This window comes from Pagrus pagrus (assembly GCF_965226575.1).
Source record: "Pagrus pagrus genome assembly, chromosome: 16".
NCBI classification, from domain to species: Eukaryota; Metazoa; Chordata; class Actinopteri; order Spariformes; family Sparidae; genus Pagrus; species Pagrus pagrus.
In genome coordinates, this window is record NC_140200.1 from 27732135 (window position 1) to 27756865 (window position 24731).

A 24731-nucleotide genomic window follows, 5' to 3' on the forward strand; every position below is an offset into this window, starting at 1 on the left:
ACTGGAACCGAACGTAGCCTCTGAGGTCAGTTTGAAGACAGGTATGGAGGTGATTTACAGGCTGTGATTAGAACTATGACTATGAGAAGACACGTCAGGCAGGGACAGGAGAGGCATGAAGAGGCAGAGGAGAGAGACAGTCGGACATCAGCAGCGGTCCGAAATATTTCGATTTTTTACTCTTTGCAAGGTCATAACTTCTTTCAAAAACAATCTGTTCAGTATATGGGTTTAAGGGACAGTCCACCCAAATTAGAAAAAGTTTAAAAGTAAATCAGTGATTTTTGCATTGACCACAATACAGTGGAGAGTAATGGAATCTTGTTTGCTTGTATTGCTCACAGCAATGAAAAATGACATGATAAACCAATTAACCAAAGAAAGGTATTTTTTGTATTAAAAAAAAAAAAAGCATATTAATTTCATTTGACATTAATTTAAAATGAATTAATTAATAGCCATAGCCAAAATAATCTTGACTCAAGGTCAACTTAAATAGCTTCATCAAGAGCCTTCAACCTGTCAGTTCGCTGCTAGGATCTGAAGGTTGTAATGATATGTATAGTTTGAGAGTCGACGGCAGAAAAATGGCAAAACGCATTATGTTTGCAAATAACCTGGCCAAGAGGCGGCATTAACATAGAAAAGCAGAAGGGGACAAAAAACAGAGCCTTGAGGGACACCACAAGTCAGCTGAGCTGTTGAAGAAGTAGAGTTTCCTAGGGCGACAGAGGGCCATTCCTGTTGGAAAGATATAAGCATAATATATCATACTTATATATATTGACCTGTGCCTATAGAATATAGAATACACCAGACTGGTCCTTTAGATCCCCAACATGCAAATACTCAAATACAAAATGGAAATATAAAAATCAGATCCAATCCAGGTATTCCAAATATAAGAAAATGTATCAAACAAGGAACAAAATATTAAAACAAAAACAAACAATGTTTGGAGCCCTGATAAAGACCTGGTGGTTCAAACATGTTGGCTTTTTAATGATTGGTCTTTAAATGCTTTATCCACAATAATAAAGGCTTTTCAATATTTCCCTTCTCATTAGATACATATTCTTATATTTGGGGTGCCTGTATTGCCTCTGGTTTATGAAGTACTTGTTTTTCGACAGCACCTTAATTCAATTCAATTCAATTCAATTCAAAAAACTTTATTTGTCCCCGGGGGGCAATTCTACATTGTACATCTACATTGTATTACATAGAGCAACTATTCATTTCCTTTTCCTAAAATACCATTAGGTGAGAACTGTAGTTTGGTGGACTACTTGAGTAAATCCATAATTAATAAATTCCATAATTTGAATATTTCACTAGGGCAACAAGACAATACCTCTCTAAACTGAAAGTACGTATACTCAAAGGGCATCTACATTTCATGGAGTAAGGACACGAGCCCACACAGATGATTTAAGATTCGCAGAAGATACACTCAGGGTTACCCAGAAATCCATGTGCTTGTAGAACAGCACCTTCACATTACGATGGTGTGAAAGCAACAATCAACTGCTTTTTGGAGACATCACGGCCTCAGAAGACAGCACACTTACCTCCTGTTAAAGTGGTTGAAGCGGCTGTGAGATGACAGGAAACATGGCAGTTGGTCTCAAGATGTCAACAGTGTAGTTTCCTGTGAAATCAGTTCCCGTAATTTAAGTTGAATGGGATGAATTCACTTTGAATTTTAGCACAGCAACAATACTGCCGGCCTATTGTCCTAATTCTCATGTTTGAGAAAATGTACTAAAATGTAAATGTGACTGTTGTTGAATGAAAGCACAAACATGTAACTTTGAATGAAGAAAAAAATGAATTTCACTGCTGTGTAATTCAAACTACTGTGTCAATTAATTAACTCATCTCTACTTGTCCTACTGTTACACTATGTTTTAGCACAGTCACAGATACACATTTGAATGGTTCAGAATATATGGGTTGATTGATTTGATATTCAACATTTTTCTTGTTATTGGAATTACATTATTTTTCACTGAATGTCAGTAAAATATATTAATCATAAATTTGTGCTGCTTTGGCTCTGATACAGCATGCAATCTGTAAAGTAACTAGTATCTAAAGTTATCAAATTCTTGGAGTAAAAAGTCCTGGAGTAAAAGTAAAATATTTGTCTCCAAAATGTATAGTATAAAGTACACAATAAAGTAACAGAAAAAGGAAGTCCTCAGGTAAAGTACAAGTACCTCAAAATTGCAGTTAAAACAATACTTGAGTAAATATATGCAATCACATTCCATCGAAGTCAATTCAGTGAACTGACTCAGTAATGTCAGCTATTCAGCTAGGGATTAAAAATGTAAACATTTTCTTGTATATGAGGCAGCTTTAATAATTGGTATCGTATAATCATTAATATATGAAATATTTTAATATGTAATATATGTTTCCATTAGAAAACTGTTGGTTGGTTGTTGGTTAGTTGTTGGTTAGTTGGTTGGTTGGTTGGTTGGTTGGTTGGTTGGTCAGCAGGATTACACAAAAATTACAGAACATATTTCCATGAAACTTGGATGGAGGATGGGTCTTGGCCCAGAATAGACCCCATTTACTTCTGGTGTGGATCCAGATAAAGGGAGGGATTAATGAATTTTTTTCTCACTTTCTTTAACATTGCGAGAGAGCGTGCTCTCCACTGAGTCCAATTCTAGTTTTAATTGCGGAGCTCCTGTCTGTTACTATTCAACCACTGGCCCAACAAAATCCAACCCCTATGGAGGCTACTAAATGTTAAAATGTAATATTATTATTTTTTTTAACTACAAATCACTCAGCATTTTATATTTTATTTTGATATATTTGATAAGCAAGTATTAAAATACTGTCAAAATGACCAGAGAAGTGGTTGATAGTGATGTAATAAATCACTGTTATGGTCCTGGTCATACATTTTAATGATCATTTGCTTTCCTCTGAAGCCAGAAAGTTAAAATGAATTTAAATTAAATTAACAGAACAATGGAGAAAAGTTTAGGTTGAGATGGGCGGGGATTTGTTCATGCTCCAAATCAACAATCATGGACTGTAAAACTGAGATGTACTCAAATGAAACAATAGCAGAGTGATGCACACACAAGTGCCTCTTTAGGTTTATCGTCTGTCCTCAGGTGAACATCACTTCATCCACCGTCACCATGCATCCTCCTGAGACATCTGCAAGTTCCTGTTGCTTAGTAATAGTCTTCAGTGCTATGATTAAAGTGAGCTTCAAAGCTCTGGGCACGCTCATTACTCACTGCTGGCTGCATAATGAATCCCAGGGAGGATGCTGATTAAGAACGCCATCTTTTATAATCACACATCTGGAGTGAATCAAACTCATCTCGTCTCAGTGCTCATTGGAAGGGTCTGTAACTGACCAGCTGCAAAGGGCCACAGAGGTCACTGGAGGTCTCACTGGTCTCATATCTGCTTGAGAAACAACCTGCAGACCTTTGGAGGGCGGGCGGTGTTTTCCACAGCTACGAGCTGCCAGCAACCTCATTTGCTCCGCTTTCATGTCTCAGTCCACACAGATTAACTTCTCTTTGATGTGTCTCTTGGACTGACATTAAAGGTGGGCAGCTTTGAAAGGCATTCTGTTTCAAATTAAATATTGACTTACAATCGTTTTCATTACGCAAGCAACAGGAGATGGGCAGGTAGTTGTGCTCCCATAGTTTAAATTTAGCTGTTAAAGGAACAGTTCACCCACAAATGTTGAGTCCACAAAAACCGTCTTGAGCTTCACAGCAAAACAATGTTGCAGCATTCTCCAAAACAACTAAAGTAGATGGGAACTTGTTTTTAAATGTAAAAAACAATCGAAATACAATGAACGTAAAATGGCTCCATACAGCTCGTCTGGCATAATCCAAGTCTCTGGAAGCCCCAAGAAAAGAAACTGATTCTAATTAATGTTATTCACACCCTTTTTTAATGCAAAATCTTTACTGTAGCCGCTAAGTGTTAGTGGTCAAAAATGTTGCACCATGCTAAAGGTTGGTGTCAACAGTAGTCATGAACATTAGATAGGTAAGTTGTGTTTGCATTTCTCATGATCAAGCTGCAAATGCATCGACATTTTATTCCCAAATGTGTTGCAGTTATGGAATGTCATAGCTGAGATTTGGTTGAACTGCATTTCATTGATCCCTGACAGACAAATTGTATATTACACTTGCAGCCAAATTTTTTGTAGAAATATCAGTATATACAAGTTATCATATTTGCCTCCTGAACCTTTCTAACGGATTGGAGGTTTGCTAATTAAAATGCTCTTCTCATAAAAATAAAAATTCATCAAAAAAGACAGATTCATCACAACCTGGTCAAATAAACCATCTGCATTGTTGGATACCAAGAGGGGTATGTGACTGTTTTATTTTTCATGATTACAGGGGAATTCCCCTTTAAATCTTGCTGAATTGATTTTGAGGAACTGGGGACTCATTTATAAAACTGACAATAAATCAATAAAGCTGCATATTTGGCTTTGTTTGTCAAGCCACTATTTAGTCTACCAAAAATGACATGTTATACCATTGGTGTGATCTTGTCTTCTCAAAGAGAAAAACCCATTGGTGCTGGCATTATACACTGCCCAATAAAAGAGGAAAAAACAGAAAAGATTTCGTTGGACCACCTTCAGCTTTGATTGCAGTGTACACAAGGACATCACAAGGCAGGTGTCTTCAATTTCAGTTGTTTTGAGATTTACAGATCACAGGTACGTAAGTTACAAATTGGTTTCTAAGAACCTGCTTAAGCAAGGTATTTTATGGTCAGCATCTTTAATGAATCAAATTGGATATAAGCACACTGTTGGAAATCATCTTAAAACAAAGTATTAATCTAAGAATTTTTTTTAGAAATGACGCCCCAGACGCTGAAACCCATCGAGTTCCACAAGCAGAATTTGAATTATGGTACTTCGGGTTTATTTCATTTTATTTTGTGTGATCTAACTCGATCTGAATTATTTAAATAAAATACAGACATTCAGAGACTGCTGTAACATATGAGCATTTTCATATAGTGAAAAATTACACAGCCCATCTACTTACCGGCCCAATATACACTTAACCATTTAATACATGTATTATCTATTATCTACTTCTTAAGCAAACTTAAGAAGGTGGGCAGTTGCTTACTTTGCTCACTAGACCTCCTGCCCCCTGCAGAAAATGCAAAGTACACATTCACTTTGATCAAAGTCTAACTTGACATCTGTGGTGTAAGCAACTGTAAGCAGAAATCCGAGCTAACGCTTTCTTGACAACAAACAGAGCTGTGAGACTGCACAGACTCGTGGCTGGTTATCAGGCACGGCAGCTAATACAGCTCCCTGGCACTTCTATTATCAGCTGCATTGCACAACACGCAGTCGACTCAACTGTGAAGCGTATGACACGCAGATCTGGTCAAAGTCAAAGCAGGCTTAGGGAAAATCATCATGTGGAGGAGTGATGCATGAATGCACAGAGGGTATATGTCGCCCTCGCGAAAGCACTCAGCAGAGACGATGACAGGAAGTGGAGTCCCTGGGTGGAAAGAGGAGACACAGGTGATGCATTGGGAATAGGATAATTAACGCAGAGCTTGCACGGAGGCATCACGCTGGGCTCCTAAACATGACACCTCACATATGAAACGTAATGTACTATATGTATTTACATGCACAGGGCATTACATTTGCTATTATACCCCAAACATATAAATCATACGTTTGATTCAGAGTAAATGGATTACATTGGATACAAGGTTACTTGGAAACTTAAACTCATCATACATATAATGTGAATCCAACAGCCTTTTGCCTACTGCACTTACACATTAGTGCCTGAAGTTTGAGGTGTGACACAAATATGAATCATAAACAGGATGAAACGTTTACATGCCTTAGTATCCCAGCGTATAGGAGCAGGAGTTTACCCTCATATTTTGGTATCCTGAACAATGAGATCTTCACATTCAGGTAAGCGTGTTGCCATTTGCCAGTAGCATGGGTCTACAGGTTCTAATACTAGCTGCAAGTAGACATTCTAAGCTATATAATTCACCCAAACAGCCAACACTTCAATCTTGTAAGCTTTAATAGAAAAACAAAAAGCCTCTTTCACCACATAAACTAGGAGCGAAAACCCATCGGGATATATAATTTCATACATATTATCAGATTTTTCTGGAGATGCACCTTTTTTCCAAAAGACAAATAATATAATGATCAAATGAATGATGGCTGAATTCCATTTAGTTGCTTCAGTTTCAGGGTCCTTTCATATACCAGAGCCATTGTTAATGGCTAATAATCTATGAATGTAACTTGAAAATGTAGTTAGAACTCAACTCATTCCTAACTAAGGAACATTCTGCCGTTATTTTGCACGAGCATTTCATATCTTAGAATTCACATTGTATTGTACTTGACTACCTCAGTAAGGAGTTGGCCACATTTTCGCCCCTTAACCAGACACGGTCCAGCCATATACTAGGTTTTGACCAAGTCTTGTTTTTGTGTGTGAAAATGTTGTTTTCTTAATATATTTTAGAATATTGTGACCCTTTTTGTTGCTGCCTATGAGCCAGTTTGTAACAATACGGATAGTAAACCTCACAAAAATGTGATAAAAGAAACCCATGTATGAGAATTTGAATTAATGTAGCGAGTGGAACAGCAGCTTGCTCAGAGGTGACATTTGAACACAAGCAAAAAAAAAGTCCATTGAACATAGTTTAACAAGGTAAGAAATGCCTATTTCTTTATTATATTCAACAGTACAATACACTGAAATTGCACATTTTCACCAGATATAGCAGCATTCTGACTGGCAAATAGACTAATCAATAGGCACATCCAAAACATTTAAATAGAAATACACACCTTCAAATGTTGTGGCCGCTTTCCGACCACATTCAAATTCCATTTAAGCTGTTAATTTACATGCCTCATAAAACAAATTCTACGCAGCTAAAACACACTATCCTTTCCCCACAACTTGTGATTCCAGTGGCAAGAAAAGACATATGGTCAAGTCAAACCCAGCAGCGCCTTCTTAGTACAATATAGAAGGAAAAATTGACCCGTTATATGCTCTCACACAATATGTGCCATTCAGTGCATTCCAAGAGTTATAAAGTGTTTTGATTTTCTTTTATAGTTTCCTTCAGCCAACTACTTCACTTAAAGGTTTATATTACCCAGAATCACAATGTATCACCCTCAGAGAACTATAGACAGCACTTTTATTCAATGGTTGTACTCTTTGCAGGAAATGTCTTGTTGCTGCACTGTATTCTGGTATACCGATTAGAGCTAGGTATCAAATTTAAAAACCTGTTGTACTAAAAATCAATGTGTTGAAAGTATTAAAAACTGTTAACTAGGGTTGATCCAAAGGTTGATGCCAACATTTAATGCCTTTGGCTGACAGTCATCAACTACGGAGCCCTGTACCACTGTAAAATTGGAATTTATAAGGCCCCCCAGCAGAGAGCACAACAAATTAATGTGTTACCTCAGAGTGGCTGTAAGGCAGTAGTTGTTGGTGTTTGTGACATGTGGGAGAGAAAGAGAAAGTTTGTGGTGGCTCAATGCACTAAAGTTGCATCTCCATGTCCCATTTTTTCTTTTTTCTTATTAAACCTGCCAACTTAGGAGAACCCAAGACACTTGGTTACATTAGTGGCAGAGGTGTGTCTTTTCTGCAGACTGCTGTTTGCATTTCTCAGAATCATGCCCTTGTCATTTGCCTTCTGAGCTTGGCTTCCTCAGTATAGCTAGCCAGCTAACTTTGTTTTCAGGCTTCTGAGGCTGGACACAGCTAAGTTACGGACATGTGGTGCAGACACAAACACTCTGGCGCAGGGATGCATGTAGGACGCTCGCCAGGCAGGCATGTGAGAGTTGATCTAACTGTCTTCACTGGTGAGGGGGAACAGTTTTTTTTTCTGCTGGGTGAGACAGTTGGAGGTTGCAGTCAAAGCGACAGTGGGAAACAGTGGTGTGCAAATGAGCAACTCCAGCCTTATGACAACTCTGAAGAACAAACTACCCCCAATTCATAATCCAGTGCAACATTTCACTGTGGACATCATCATATGACAATTCAGTAGACATTGCCCAACCCTACTGTTAAGTATCAAAGGCTGGCATCAAATATGTGGACTGTTTTGTTGTCTAGTTGACCATGACAAAACCATGCCCTCACAAAAAAAAGTCACATGATTTTGACATGTGGTTTTCATGCTGGTTGTCCCACATGTGAACTGCCAGTACATGTGATTATTTCACATGTGAACACAAAAATATATTTTTTTCTCTCCATATGTTATTTATCTGTTTTTCTCACATCTGTTTTCCACATGAGAAAAGGCAAATTCTACATGTTCTACATGAAATTTTCATAAAAGTGACAAACAATAATTCTGCCAATTTGACTGTATTTATGTAAAACTCTTATATAGTTGCTCGTCTTAGGCAACAAATAACATGTGAGAACTTTGGTACTGGAAAGAAAAAGAAAAAAATGCTGGTATAGGTACCAAGACTCAGGTAATGTGTCAGCACTGGTATCAACAGTTTTTAAACGATACTTGGTTCCTCTACTGAAACTGCTGCCAGTGGAGTGTCTTCACTTCTTCTATAAAGGATAATCCCCGGTACGGTTGTTTATATACACAAACTAAATCAGAGATGTAGAGATGTACCTGTTGTTTTGTCTGCTATTCCAGAAACTTCTTAATAAACCATGACCTGAATGAAATAATCTTCACAGACTTGTTAAGGGGTTTCAAAGCAGAGGGCTTCAGCAAGGAAATGCAAGGTTACCCTGCTAAAAGATTTACTTTTGCCACAATGCAGCATCATCCGGCCTATCAAAAAATGTAGCTCACACTGGTGGATGTACATTGCAATGGTCAAGACAGAGGAGAAAATGACTGCTGTGATAACTTTCCAGAGTAGAGCTGGGGATCAATACCCTTAGGTGCTGACTTTATCGTTTCTGTAGCACCATTATTAAGATCTGTCAAGTACCAGAAGCTGACCTCAAAGGTCTGGTCAGATTCATATTGTTGTTTACTAATTCTTTGATCAAATAGTAGCATCAGTATGGAGATTACATATTGTGATATAGCATTCTAAACTCAAGGTTACCTTACTAGCTATTTCTTGACCTTTCGCTTGTATTCCAAAGCCTGAACAGTAACAGGGGTACCAATCTCACTATATACAACCACTTGTTATATGACAGAGCTTTCATGTATAGCTCACACCTGAGCAAGTTCCATTCTTAAAGAAGACCATGGCATACTGTCAAAAACCCAAAAAGAAATCTAGTAAATGGACCTTGAGTTTAGAATATTTTATCACCGACATATAGTATTTGTTTTATACAAAAATGTGGCTAGTTTTATGATGCATTTTATTTAGGCAAAGTTCTTGAATTGTGGGTTGTATTAAAACAAGTTTGGCTTCTTTTGTGCAAACAAACAAAGGTTTTGTAGAAAATAGTGTTTATTCTACGACTACTTTTTTTGCCATTGAAACTTAGGTATAGTATCAGAACTTGTATCAAAACTTTCAGACAATACCCAGCTCCATTCCAAAGTTGAAAATCCTGGTAAATGGTATTATAACCCATGGTATGCAGCCTTAGAATTCATTAATGTTTGACAGAAACTGAACTTCCTGGATTGTATTTCATTTTCCCACTGGTACCTGCAGCAACATACCCCCACGAATGCAGCCTCCAGTCTTTGTAATGCAGTGCTGATTTATTTTCAACATATGCTAAGAGTAGTATACCACTAAACAGCAAAACAGGCCCGGAACAGTAGGATACATTATATAAAGATGTTTTTTTCGACAGTGCTGTTAAATTGTTAGAGGGTGGATTTTTTCTTTATACCACAGAGCGATGTTCACCACACACATACACTGCGCTCGGCTGTATGCGCCTCTTGGTGTTGCCTGGCAGCTGAGGAAGAAACTTGAAGTACTTGGGCATCAGATCAAGGCAGGCGTCGCGGAACTTCTTGATCCGCCAGTAGTATATAAGAGGGTTGAGGGCTGACTTGAGGTAGCACAACCACAGGACCCATGTGCTGATTTGAAAAAAGCTGTCTTTATGGTAGAAGCCATCACTGAAGGTGGCTACCAAACTATAGGCAGTGAATGGTGCCCAGCACACTGTAAACACAGAGAAGAGGATGAGGATGGTGGTGAAGGCACGGGTCTTGAAGCTCATGTCTATGTTCATTTGGAAGGGCCTCTGGAGACTAAGCAGGCCCAGTTTGCTGGCCTGGCTCAGACAGATGCTGTCTGGGTGGCTGTGGATGCGGATGGCGTTGTGGCGGATAGTGTTCAGGATCCCCATAAATGTGTACAGCATGACCATGAAAGGTATGAAGAAGAAGACGAGCATTAGTATCAATACATAGGCATGGTAACCAGGCTTTACGCTGTAGCCAAATACACATTGGGGGGCTCTTGGAGGGATCTGTAGGGGAGGGGAGCCAACAGCTAAGGGGAAAGAGAAAATTAAACTGAGTCCCCATGTGACCACTATGAGCACTTTAGCTCTCTGTGGGCTCAGCTTATCTTGCTTCTGGACAATAATAAGAAAACGATCTATGCTTATTATAAGCAGTATAGCCACTCCTTCCATCACAAAGAACCAAAAGAGCATGGCTGAAACTCGACAGAAAGCGTCTCCGAAAATCCACTTGGTGGTCACAACAGTAACCAGAGCGAAGGGCATGTTCAGGATGGCCAGCATCATGTCTGCAAATGCCAGGCTCGCCAAGAGGATGTTGATGGCCGAGCGCATGGCAGATCTCTGGTACACCATAAGGCACACCACCACGTTTCCCAACAGAGCCAAAATCAGGATGGCAACCATGATGAAGCAGAAAAAAACCTGCAGAGGTAGGCTGACACCTGGCAAGCTCTCAAACGCCTCCGTTGTTGGTGTGACCGGCTCTGGAGGCACCCGGGAGCCCAGGGAAACGTTCGCCATGGAGATGTTCTCCATCGACTGCCTCTTGGAAAGGTTCAGCAGCACCGTAACGAGGCAGCAGAGACTGGTGTTAATGTCCCCTGCCTTTGGAAGGGGAACAGTAGTTGAGTGAACCATTCTTCCCCAGGGTGAGCAGGCATCGTTGCTGGTAAGCTCACGCTTAACATGGCGCCGTACTTGAAGATATTCCAACTTCAATGCAATATGGCTGCGTCTTCATGGCTGCAAGATCCTAAGATGTACATAAAAAAGTAGTGAGTGCCAAGTAAATCAAAAGGGGCATGTGAAAGAGCATTATGAAACCAGATTAAACAAGCATCATTTCCATCAAATTTCCCTGTGGAGCTGTGTTACTGAGTTACTCGACAGTGACAGTGGGTCTGGAACCCACTCTGGGATGTGCCTGCATTTCTCCAATAAATTAACACCTCCATTATCTCTCTCAAACCTGCAGTCTATCAGAATGTGACTAATTATTAGTACTGACACCAAGAAGTCTTTGGTCTGCAGTCTTTAGATGTTAAAATGGTTTCAAAGTGTGTGAACTTGCACTGCAGACATTTCAAATTTATTAAACATGCAAAATACTTCCTTTCCTTTAGCAGATTCATAATTTGTTCAAGTTGGAGCTACAATCAAAGCATGACCGATTCAATTACAGCATTATGGTTGCAAGCCATGACAGAGTCAGCTGGCAATGTTTTCATCATGTGGGTGTGTTTGTGTCATCATGATAAAATGTGCTTCTGGAGACAGCTTTTGTAGGGGGAACTAACAGAGAAGCAGTTTTGATTATCAAAGAAGGCCAAGTTGAAATATGGTTGTGGTTTAATGCAATAATGTTTTAATGACTTCTGAGTTGAAGGGCGTAGTGGCTATTGTGATCCCATCGCAAGATGGTCTCTATTTACAGATAAAAATTATCTGTGGACCCGGCACTCTAAAGTCATCCCTTCTTTGTTTAGACTTTCCTACAACTCAACACATCACAAAATGTGTGCAGCCTGAATGAGTTTGATGAGTCACGAGTCCTTTATAAAGAAATCCAAAGTACAGCAGCATTTAACAACTTCAACAAATCATCCACTGGCTTGTTTAGGCAACAGAATGAGACAGGGAAGGTTTCAATGTTCACGTCATGTTACAATCTGCTATGTTACAATCTATGGTAAGAAGTGATAAATACATGTAAATCGATACAAATTTAAAGGTTGTCAGGTTTAGCCGTGCTTCCATTGCATGGTACGGTACGTCTCCTCTTGACTCGACCCGCTTTTGGTACCAGGCACCAGAGATGCTTACAAGTCTCGAGTCTCTGAGCGTGAGTCCAAGTCAATTCTCAAGTCTTTGGCCACAAGTCCAAGTCAAGTCTCAAGTCTCTTATGGTTGTAATGAGCGTTCTATCATCTGCTGCATGGCATCCGGTCTGCATAGTTATATCTAAGGATAAGCATGTACTGTTTTATCATCGCTCCTTTATCTATAAGCATAGAGTATTATCAGCACTGACTTTTATTCCTGAAAGAAATGTTTGTGTTTTGTAATGAAACTCACCAAAACCACGCTTTTCTCTAACATTTTTTGCTTGCCATCAGTTCTAGGTTTACATGAAAGTAGCACACTGTACTAAACGTGTGTAGCAGATGCTGGGGTAACTTTCACCTTACCGAGTGACTGACCTATCCTGGTGTTTTCAGGTGCCTGATTAAGTTTGATGTGGCAACAGGCAACCTCCTGTCAAACGAGTCACAAGTCCCAAATCTTGAGTCCAAGCGGAGTCTCAAGTCTTTTGAGGGCGAGTCCCAAATCAAGTCTCAAGTCACTGAGTGGGCGACTTAAGTGCGAGTCGAGTCCAAGTCGCAAACTCGAGTCCCCATCTCTGCCAGGCCCCCCATCTTTATTTCGTGATCCACTGCAGCTGGTACCCTCACAATAAAGACAGGATTCTATCGCTGGTCATAGGGTTTTAAATAATAAAAAATATTTTTTTAGGTGAAACAGACTGAGAACGGAGTAATTTTCTTCATCACAGAGGTCGGTTAAGTTCAGACCTGCAAAACCTTTTTTACTACAAATAAAGCCTTACTGAAGATGAAATAATAGATAACTCCAGCATGGGTGCACTGTAGAATGTCCGGGTGCCACAATGCCTCATGGTTCTGCACTTCACCTTTTAGTATCGCACCTACCACACGTTAGAAAGAACATGTTGTCGTTTTTAGTCTGATTCATGTAAGGATTTAACAAACAAGATACAACAGGTTTATTAGTGAGCTTTGGGGTTTTGTTGGTAGACATACTTTTGAACTTTGGACAGAGCCAGGCCTTCCTCCAGTCTCCAGGCAAAGCTAGGCTAGTCTTATCCTGGCAACAGCTCAGTACTTAATACACAGATCTTTTTATTTCATCTCAGGAATAAAAAGAATAAGTATACTTCTCAAAACCCTACATTTACAATATAAATGAAAGAATACAACCACGCCTGCAACTGGAAAACATTTGTTAAAAAAAAAATATATTTTTTAAATCTCTTCTGTTTGCCTAAAATGTGATAAGAAATCCTGTTAAAGTGCTTTTCCTAATCACAGCCAGTAACCAACAGCCAGTGTTCAACTGGGTACAAGTCAAATACTGCAATAAAAACCCTTATCACATGTGTAAACACTGGACACTGTTATTTTAGACTGCCTGGTATCCTTTACAATGGCTAAGCAGCAAAGGTCAAATAATAAATGTGCTTTGAAAAGAGTCCATTTGTAAGTACTTAAAATGATTAATTTTCACATAAATGAAGCCATTTCATTATTTTTTTGTCCGGTGTGGGTGTAAAAATCAAGCAAATATAATTATAGGCAATTATTATGAGAACCGGTGCATGTAAGCCTTTTATGTGTCCATGTTGAAACACAGGCTGGATGCTGCTTTGATACCTGCATACAGTATGTAACCATTCGACAGATAGTGTTATCACACGTCACCGAGACAGTCAAGAGAGAAAAGGCTGTTGTAAGGAGATAAACAGACTGGTCGCAGTGAAGCTGGGAAGACTTTGCTTTATTCATATAATGATTACAAGCGTATTGTCTGCTGCAATTACCCACTGCTTCATCACAATGGAGACCTGCTGAATGAGAGCAAATAAGAAACTGGTTTAATCTTGGCCTACTTCCTGCTCCATTCACTTTACACTCATACACTACATTTTCTAAGGACATGGGCTTTTTGGATCACAAAACTGAACCTACTGTGCAGCAGTGCACCTCTACAGGGAAGGTAATGCTACATCTTTTTTCCTTCCTTTAGTGGCGGTGTGACCTCAAATGTTAAAATAGAAACTTTAGCCTTCAAATAAACCTGCAGCAAAAATGGATGAATGGGTACTTAAGTGTTTTAAAAGATTTGGAATTGTTCAAATACTCTTTGTCACAACACAATTATGCAACAGAGAAAATGCAGAGAGCTTTTGAGCCAAATCTTGTAACCTTGAATCCTTAGGAAGTATACTTAGGAGACAAAAGGTGTGCTGGAAACCTGCCTAGAACCTCCAAAATGATGAGATTTACTAGTTTATGGCAATAACAACCTGTCAGAGTGTACCCTATTTATGTCAGGTGCTATTATTAAACACTGGTGATGTGTCTGTGAGAGATATACCCCACATATTAGGTAAAGTTAAGATTTGATGGAGATATAGTAGTTACAGGAGATTATATAATATAGTATCTGTGGAAATAAGTGCATTTGTAGACACAGAAGGTTAAAACTGGATTAGGTTCAGTTTGAATCTACAGAGGTATTGAAGAACCTTGTGAACCTAAAAATGTCTCTTTGTGACAACATTCTAATAGTGAATTCCAAATTCACAGTTTAAGTGCAACATGGGATGGGTTGTGAGAGGTGTCCTCGTTACCTTTTCAGCTTATTGTTGTTCTCTTTGCTAATGCAAAATGAACAAATCTAAAAGCTGCGCTGAACGAATAATCCTAAATCTGGTGACTCTTTAAAAAGTTTTAATAAGTCTTAGTAAGGCGCATGCTAAACGCTGAAGGGCTCCATGCCTGAACTCCAAGACGTACACCACTACTGACCCACTACTGAAGCTTGGGCGTCATTGGACCTTCCAACAGGACAATGATCCCAAGCATACCTCAAAGTCCACCAAGGCATGGTTTCAGAAGAAGTCCTGGATGATACTAGAGAGGCCATCACTGTCGCCTGACTTGAACCCCATTGAAAATCTTTGGTGGGATTTGAAAAAGGCGGTTGCAGCACGCAAACCCAAGAATATTAGTGACTGAAGGCCTTTGCCCATGAGGAATGGGTTAAGATTCCTCAGGAACACTGCCAGAAGCTGGTGTCTGGCTATGCATCACGTTTGCAGCAGGTCATAACAGCAACAGGGTGCTCTACTAAGTACTAAAGATGCTTGTCATGAAGGGGTTGAATAATTTTGAGACTGTAGTAGTCATTGAAAGTGGGATTTTGTGTTGAATTTGGAGAAACCACTTGTAATATTAGTTGTGTTGAGCTATTTAAATTGTTCTTGTTTGATTTGTTTATTGTAAACAGATGCTAGTTTGTACATTTTGCCAATAAACCTAATTTGTAGTGGGGGTTGAATATTTTTGATTGCAACTGTATGTGTATTGAAAATACACTTCCATCTCCCAATTGGTCAGCTCACACAGGCCTGAGTCAGCACCACCCACCCTGTCTCTGGTCAGCTCTGTCATGTTTTCAGCTTACAGTTAGCTTCACTTCTACCGTGAATAAAGGTGTAATTTGGTGACATGGTGTGTTGTCAAGAAGTCACAGAATTAAAGGTGGGACTGCTGATGAGGCATTTCAGTTACAGTGTTTTTGTGGGTTGGAGGAGCTCCCATTTTTTGGCCTTTTTAACTTTCAAGATCTTTAAAATGCAATGCAAGAACCTATATACACACTGAAGGAAAGGAGAAAAAAAGAAAAACCATAACAGATCTCCTTTTAGAAAAAACGGCAATTACAAGTCTGGCCATAGTGAGAGTCAGTTTTGTGTGCTAGCTAATACATACATAGGACTCTACAAGGTTTTAGTTATGAGTTTTAGTGAGTGTTAAACGAGATGATGTCACTTACGTGACTGTTGGTTGTGTGGTCTTTCTAATTACATAATTTCCCAAACACCATATGGGTAATGCATGGCACAGTTCAAACAGTATCAAAAAAGAATTTGTCTTTTGGCATTCACTACCCTACATATTACAAATAATCACGTTCTGGGTTTCCCAAATTGAGAAAAACTGATGCTTTGGGATGTAGGACAGGTCGGCCAACCGTTTTTGACGAGTTGGGATTGAGACTCAAAAATCAACTTTTCTTACAAATAGCACCTTTAATGGAGGATTTTTAGATCCAAAATTTCCATTTCAGTAACTGAAGCATTGAATTGTGGGCCTGCTTCAAGTGCTTATAATCATTCAAAGAGAAGAATCCAAACCACACAGGCCTACAATTTGGTCTTTCAAAGTAGAAAATGTCAATGCTATGGATTCAGTGGCAAATGAATCTCAGCATTTAGCGTTCAGAGATTTAATTAGATTTTCAGTTGCACATCAGAGCACTTCAACAAGAGATAATCCATCTGTGAGAGGAGCTTTGAGGTGTCCTGAAAATTGACCCACATGTAAATAAAATCATTGGGTAATAGAATTACACCTCATTCATACTTTCACTTCATCGCCCTCAATTAAGAGCAATTCGGGCCAATCCCAGCAGTTCACTGGCTGCCGTTTAGTATGAAAATGAAATAGGTTCATTTGAAACGATCCAATGATTCTACATCCTGGACTGTAGCGCTGATATGTCACCAAAATGGTTGAGACGACAAACAGAGTGATTCATGGAGAGTTACATCTCTGTAGACGACGAGAGCAGTGGGTGTTAGTAACAGGGAGCCTGCATTTACGCCTTCGTTTGGGTATTTAGCCACATACAACATACATTGGAAATAATATATGAATTGTCTTGTTCAGACGGTTTCCACTGATATTACCTGCTTCATTCTCCCATGTTGAAGCTCAGGGGCGGCTGAACTGCTGAGGCTCACTCCTCCAAATGGTGCATCTCGCCGCCCAAAATGCTTTCGCGTCCTCGGTGTGGTCGAAACAGTTCTTCCACCAAACAAGTAGGCCAGTGATGCTTTTCCAGAAAGCTTTCGGGCCCTTACAGGGTCATTTTAATCAACAGTACAACATCCGGTGATGCCAGTACCTACACAACTGGACCCGTGGATGAAGTAAAATCCGCATTTTGTAAGTCTCGTTGTGTTCCCAGAGGAGAGCAGAGAGGCCGGCACTGATTCTCTGGTGTTATCTCGTGTTTCACCGCTGTCCTTCATACAGCTGTGAGCTGTGAGCTGTGAGCGGCCCCCTCCAGCACCAAGTCTACAGGATACGTTCTGTATGTATGTGGCCCAAATTAACACTACACTATTACAAACTACACTCAGTGTGGGCTGGCCGTGGCAAGGCGGCGACACTAAACAGATACCACTTCCTATCCTGGCTTTCAAAATAAAATCGAGCAAGATTGCGCGGGCAGTAGAAGTACATTTATGTGTGAGATTGCTCTTCTCTACAAACTTACTACACTATACGTTAGGCTAAATGGACATTACAACAACAACAACAACAACAAAAAAAAAAACATACCTAGTACTAGGGGGACGAAACAGGGCCATAGCTACAGAGACAGGGGCCAATTTTTAACTGCAAAAATCTCTACATGGGGGGGTAAAAGTTGTAAGATGATACTTCTGACTATAATAGTAATCTTGCAAGTTTAGACAATAGAATACCAAATAATGTGTGCGTCAGAAAGGGCTCAATTCCAGCTATTATTTTTAAAAATATATTCCTTTTAACACATACCTACGTTCTTTTTCTATAGCCTAGCTGCCGTGTATTTTTTGTATTAACTGCCATGATTACGCAGAGCACATTAACATTACTTCAGATTTCTGAACAAAGATCTTCCCTCTATAACGTGGCCGTCTTATTTTGAAGGCAGAACAGCAGCGCCTCAGACAGCACGCTGCTCTCTGCTTGTTTGACGCAGCGTTGTGCTCAGTGATAACTGACACCTATAGAAGCCAGTTGCATGAGAAAAAGTGGACTTTTTTGTGGGGTACGCCCCATTTTCACCACCGTCCAATAGAAACGACCACTCTGCGCAAGTGGGCGTGATATCGGTTGGAGGAAGCGCTGCTTATGGGCACGTGCGGATGCGTGAGGACATTATTATTATTATTATGTTATTGCAGAAGTTATCACAATATTATTTACTGTGTTTTGGTCTGGTTTGGCTGTAGAAATTACTTTAATACCATTTCAACACAATGTTTTTGTTTGCTGGTTACAATACTGACATACATGTGGGACTCTTGGTTGAGAGTCTCATAAGTTTCTGGTGAAACAGTGCTTGTTCACACAACTCAGAAAAGTACTTTAAATTAAGGAATGCAACGCCAAAAATAACACAAGTCTTATACTTTCAAGTGTGCATATGTTCAATGAATAAGTGCCACAAGATCATTCTTATCATTCACAAGAATATGTTTCATTTCAAGTTTTCTTCAAACTCCAGCTATTCCAGCTTTTTGAACACATATGAATAAATGCATAAAATCAAGAAAGAGCTCAACTCACATGAGCTACTTCAGTTGTTCTGAAAAACAGAAGCTCCACAATGTTTGAAAGAACATTATATTTAACTTTAAAGTAAGAATGAAGACAGAATGATCATGGGTTGATCATAAGCTGAGTGATTAAAGGTGACTGTATTCCTCCTTAGTGGATTTCCCTCTTTGTGAACTGTATGTGCCATGATTCACAATGCTTTTTAAATAAATTACAATGATTGTGCATCACAGCCTTGTGGATTGAGGCTGATATAGATATTTGAGTTTTAAAAAATAATTTAAAGAAAAACATATATAAAGAGAAGAGGATCAGAGCCACTGTGAATAATTCTTAAAATGCAAAGAGAAAATTCAGAAATGATTTTTACAGTGGCCCTCATCCTTTTCCGTATACATGTCCTTCTGATAAGGACCCTTTAAATTTGTTGTGATCAAGATGTGCTGGGCAGGACATCGTACACTTGTCTGTAGGGCTTGGTATCAAACTTTGATACTTTATGGCACACAACCAGCTTGCCTTGATACTATCAAGTATCAAAAAATGTCTTATCATTCAATACCAAATTTCAATACCTAAGGAGTTAATCTCATCAGCGTCAATGAGCCAATAAGCTTGTTGTGCCGAGATCTAATAGTGCTGGTGATTGGCCTTCTCAAGGCATGCAGGACAAACATTAGGTTTCACCCAGAGACAGGGTTCACCAAGTGTATCTGTACTGTAATCTTTTGTTAAAATAGGATTGACCGGGAACCAGTATCAATATCTATATTTTTTTAAGATACCCAGCCCTACTTGTTGGCACTCTGTGAGAGAAACTATGCAACAGACCTTGTCCCCCAGATGACAGTTTAATATTTCACAGTACGAAAAGCACAGGTGTAAATAATAAAAAGAATGATGGCTGAATTCTGTGGGCTGCTTCAGTTTCAGGGTCCGGAAATTGTTCATGCAGGCTCACTGTCCAGTTTACTGGGTCACTTGATTCTATGCCCCTGTGTCTGAATGGAACGTATAAATAAAATAAACATGTCTTGCCTTGCTGTAAATAGAACTGAGTCATTGTTAATATTTTAAGCAACACCTGTGATTTTCCTACTAGGTCAAGTCAAAATGTTTGTTGTGAGCCTTGTATCTGCTTCACTGTTAGCTTTGGTAGTTTTATGACTAATCATCAAAGTCACGGAGCCAAATCATTTTTGCTGGCAGTCTTGCTTTCACCCAAAGACCACTATTTACCACCCCACCCCCCCACCACAGCGCCATCTATAACAGAAAAGCAATCATGTCGTTGTTAGCTACAGACCTTACGTTGTTTCTTTATCCAAAACCCAGCACAGAATATCAATCAGAAATCTGCCATTGGAACCCTGAGTGGAGCAACAATAACATCTTGTTAGCCTCCAAAATATGTCACCGCTAGACTGCTGTGTGAAGAACAGACAACAACTACCTTACTGAAATATTTCTCTCCTCTGTTGAATGCTAATATTTGCCTTGTGAGCGAGACGTGCTCGGTTTTTAAGCTAACAGCCATACACACACACAGATGTCAAACAACAATATTAAAATGGAGTGGGAATGTGACAAACCTCTACCACACAAAAAAAGACTGCTCAGTTGACCCGACTGATAAACAGCATGCTTATGTGAACAGCTTTAAACTAAGAATCTTTCACATCATCATATCATATTGAAAGAAAGAGCTTTGGAGAGTACAACAAGAACAAGAATAGAAGCAGGGAGACGCTGATAGCCTGGTTCTGTCCAAAGTTAATAAATACACCGACCAACACCTCTAAAGCTCACTAATTAACAGCCCTCATTCATTTAATCTGTATACAAACAGGACTGGGGGTAAATCATTTGTTGTTTTAGAGGAAGTTACGTGCTGGACTATTTCTTCCTTCCAGTCTTTATGCTAAGCTAGGCTAACCTTATCCTTGTTGAAGTGTCATACATGAATACACGAGACTGGTAGGTATATTTTCAACTGAGTCTCAAAGCTAATAGCTCTCCCAAAATGTTCAACTATTCATTTGAAGCAACATTATGCAACTTTTTTACCTTAAAATAACAGCTTCAAAATCATTTCTCTGCCCCATCGCTCGTTTCTGCACTGTGTAACTTCAGTGAGAGGGTAGGATCACAGTGTTACATACATGTTTACTTCAAGATACAAGTTTTCAAGACACAACATTGTTATGACATAATGAGTTTTGTTTGTAGTTTGCACCTACGTCTGACAAATTGTTACAGACCTGGGATTTGTATTTACGACAAAAAGTGAATCAGAATCAGAAATACTCAAAAACTGTGGTGATTTGCGCCAAAAAGCTAATTTCTACATAATGTTGCTTTAAACCAGGGTTTCTCAACCATTTCTGGACCATTGGCCACGTTTCAAGAGCCCAAAAATGATCATTTCAGTATGTAATACTTTGGTAATCAATTAAATATTATAGGAATCTTCAGTCTATAAAGAAACACTTCTTAAGATTAATATTTGAACTGATTTATTCATTTCAATTTTTCAATACATTAAGATTAATAATATCCCATGATTCCATCTACATAAACAGCCCCACATAAGGTCCAAACCCCAGGCTTGAGAAACTCTGCCTTATAAGTTCCATCTGGTCACTCTCCAAATGCATTTTATTGACATACATGAATACATTGGGTCATATTTTGTCTATCGTCTATCATTTTCCAACAAACCAGTCCTAAGAAGCCTTGATCTGCTTGGCATTTTCAGTCTTGGGTGGTATGATCTGAATCTGGAAGGGGACGAAGAACTCCAGAAGAGCTTTTGTGTCTTTCAAGTCCAGAGAATAATCCTGAGCGATCTTTTCTGGCGTCCACGTCTGAGGCTGCTGCTGGTGACTGCTCAGGGCCTTCAGAGCCTCAGTGATGGTCAGTTTGCCTTTCGGAACGTCTGTGAGCTCCACCAGGCCATACCTGCCCAATGGTAAACTATATTTCAACGGCCGTCGCTCCATTTCTTTACTCACCATCACTGTCTTTGATGCCTGTTGGAAGATTAAGCAGAAGGAATAAAGACTGAGAAAACCCTACTGTTTTGTAATATTCACACTTGGCTGTGTGTCATAATGACTAAGTGGTAAAAGGGAAGTATTAGAACAAGTAGAACAGTCTAGTAAGTTCAGAAAATGATATAAATGTTTCAAAACCCGTAACCTGTCTACATTGATCCGTAGTGTCTGTCCTTTAGTCAGTTATTCGTTTGTTGGACAGGCAAAATGACAAAAGTTTGGAGAGGATGAACTTTTGGAACTGATAAACTTCATCCATTAGTAAACTTGTTGTTCCTGCAAACACAAGATTAGGGCCCGGCTACATTACAGGTTTAAATTTTAAAAACAACCTTTCCAGACAGAAATACCTTTCATCTATGCTCTCTGTTTTGTGATGGATCAATGTAGCCCCCTGTTGGCTGATTAACTGAAATAAGGTCAGAGACACTGGAATACATAGGAGTTTTTAGAACATTTCATGTTATAGTAAGAGATAGTCTTAAGTGAATTATCAACTAAATAATAACTAGAGCAATATCTGTTCTGTTAAAATATATATAACATTTCCCTTTCATGTTCAGTGCATGGCTCAGGCTGCATTCCCAATGTACATTTATTTTTTAATTTATTTTTTAAAATTCAAATCCAAATTCATAAATCGCTTTATTGGCATGATGTTACACATACATATTGCCAAAGCAAGTGCATAAATAATGAGTGCTAGTCTTTACTGCTGCTTACTACTAGTTCTGAGGAAGGATGCCCCATGACACCACAGCCAGCAGCTGCTCTGACTGATGATATCCTCAGTATGCTTTGAAACTGACATGAGGCCACTATCAATGGTGGTGAATGAAGGAGTGCTATGTGCATTTTTTTTAAATAAAATGCTGGAAATGAAAAAAAAAACCACCCCTCTTTATTCTTTTTATCCGATTTGTCATAAAAATAATCAACCAATTAATCGATTATGAAAATAGTCGTTAGTTGCAGCGCTACATATATGTACTGTGTACATTATTAAAAAGTTGTGTTGAAAACAAGGTGTATCAAGTTGACACAAGGTCAACAAAAAGGCTACGGAAATATATGACGTTATCCTATCTATACATGTATTTACTAGAACTTAGTTATCCTCATTAGGATATGACTAAAATATGGTGAATCAACATTATAAGTTGCTTCAGTATAAATAAGGTGTGGTATTAAGTACAGTTACATGGTAAAAACAGTACACTCAGGTCTTCTTGGCAGGAGGGAGAGGGGCAAGTGAAGAAAAAGCTAAAAGACAAAGCACAAGGCTAGTTTGTGCTGTGTGTTTGTCTCCTTATCACAAAGTTATATTTTATTTTTGATAATGTACTGTATCCTGTTACAAGGGGCTATTTTAGGACCAGGATGAATGAACTGTTTAGGGATCATTGCTTCCAATGACGGCACTCAAAAGATTTGAGGCGTTACCCTGTTCAGCATACAAATGAACTGGGAACAGATTTCCAAAATTTGGGATATACAGAGTTTAATATTCTCTAACATATCTGTCATTCCATAGCTGCTTCCTACACCAATGCTGCCTCTCAACAGTGTAACCTTGTCACCCCATTTGAAACAGCAGCTCTATGCAGCATAACAGCAGTGACTCAGCTGCAACTCAATACTCTCTTGTTTCACTGTGCTGTTAGTCCGGGGCAAATGTGCCAAATTTGTGGTGAATCGCAAAAACTCCTCATGGCGTCTAAGGTGGCCCCTTTGCTTTCCGCCATAGCCTAACTGAGTTATGTATTCTGCATCATATCTCCTGGACCAAACATCATGACAGATAAGGTGATGTCTACCCCTACGATTTGATGACACACCATATACTACATCAACACTGTTCATTAAACAGTTAATGCTGAATTAGTGACATTGTCAGAAAGAAATAAAGTGTCTGAGAACCCAGGTGAGACTTAATAAATATAATAGTGATAAAATCATGGCCGTTGAACGCATGTAAAAGGTACAGTCTCCCTCACCCGTTGAGTGTATTCTCTTCATGTCCGACATATTCTACATTAAAGTACTGTAATACTGTAGTACTACTCAGTAATCATGATTGCTTTTATGAAAAAGTGAGCGATTTTTTTCGCATATCACCCGGATTGTGTGGGAAATATGAACAGCCTTCACAATGCGACTATAGCCTATTAACAACCACATAACTCGATTAATCTCTAATTGGAGTCAAAAAGTTGCACCATCATCAGACTCATTGATGCAGATGGACTCAGTCCGTGTCCCAGACTGACCTCTGCTGCTGCTGCTGCTGCTGGTGGTGGTGGTGGTGGTGGTGCTGCTGCTGCTGGGTCTGTAGACTCCACGTACACAGACTGGAGGTTTGTCAGCAGAGGGACGTTCTTCTGGTTCACTGTCTCCCCTTCTGAAACACACAACGTGCTCGTTAACAGGGAGACTGTGTCCAAGTTTCACTGAAAACTTCATTCGTAGCCCTGAAGCAGATGAATTGCTCTGACATGACCCTCGAGGAGACAGTTACACAAGTTAGCAGCTTTACGGTCACTCACCTTCAGAGCTGCTGCCGGCGGACGGCAGAGCGGTGACCGCGTGTCGGGGTGCTGCTCGGGGCTTCTCCTTGGAGATTTCTCGGTGTACTCTGTTTTCTAGGTTGAAATTTCTGAACAGACGTGCAACCCGTGCCCCCATGTTCGAAAGGATACCAAGTACTACTGACAATAAAGTTTGTTCAAATTGTAGACGGTGAGCGAGCAGGTTCATTCCGCAATAAAAAGGCGAATATAAAATCAGCAGCGACACCATGTGGTTGGAAGAATGAACATTCCTCAATTTCTTTGCTTTAATAATACACGATCACAGAACAACCTGTTTCTGTTTGTCTCTGATGGAAACACATTTCATTTATGGAAAACAAATTATGATGAAACTAGTTACTATTGATTAGTTCCTTTATGAGAAGTGTC

The 24731-nt window shown here is 39.4% G+C and overlaps 2 protein-coding genes across 3 annotated transcripts; both read right to left on the bottom strand.

The window, feature by feature from the left end:
- Positions 1-6749: 6749 nt before the first annotated feature.
- On the bottom strand, positions 6750-17526 carry gpr63 (G protein-coupled receptor 63). The gene is made up of 2 exons (XM_084377998.1): positions 17071-17526; positions 6750-11268 (listed from the first exon to the last, which is right to left on the bottom strand). The coding sequence occupies exon 2, from the start codon at positions 11151-11153 to the stop codon at positions 9921-9923; it is 1233 nt and encodes a 410-aa protein (XP_084234124.1). The 5' UTR covers positions 11154-11268; positions 17071-17526; the 3' UTR covers positions 6750-9920.
- Positions 17527-20861: 3335 nt separating this feature from the next.
- ndufaf4 (NADH:ubiquinone oxidoreductase complex assembly factor 4) lies at positions 20862-24509 on the bottom strand. 2 transcript variants are annotated; one of them, XM_084377950.1, is made up of 3 exons: positions 24318-24509; positions 24042-24169; positions 20862-21747 (listed from the first exon to the last, which is right to left on the bottom strand). In XM_084377950.1, the coding sequence occupies exons 1-3, from the start codon at positions 24454-24456 to the stop codon at positions 21442-21444; spliced, it is 573 nt and encodes a 190-aa protein (XP_084234076.1). In that variant the 5' UTR covers positions 24457-24509; the 3' UTR covers positions 20862-21441. The 2 variants fall into 2 exon arrangements, with proteins under 2 accessions (XP_084234076.1, XP_084234075.1); XM_084377949.1 differs by having other exon boundaries at positions 24042-24172; positions 24318-24503.
- Positions 24510-24731: the final 222 nt, after the last annotated feature.

Bases quoted from the DNA above. Each gene is read 5' to 3' on its own strand.
- gpr63 (XM_084377998.1), bottom strand. From the start codon at position 11,153: ATGGTTCACTCAACTACTGTTCCCCTTCCAAAGGCAGGGGACATTAAC.
- ndufaf4 (XM_084377949.1), bottom strand. From the start codon at position 24,456: ATGGGGGCACGGGTTGCACGTCTGTTCAGAAATTTCAACCTAGAAAAC. The intron at 24,173-24,317 runs GTGAGTGACCGT...TGTGTGTTTCAG, and splicing joins CGCCGGCAGCAGCTCTGAAG to AAGGGGAGACAGTGAACCAG. The intron at 21,748-24,041 runs GTCAGTCTGGGA...ATCTTCCAACAG, and splicing joins CAGCAGCAGCAGCAGCAGAG to GCATCAAAGACAGTGATGGT.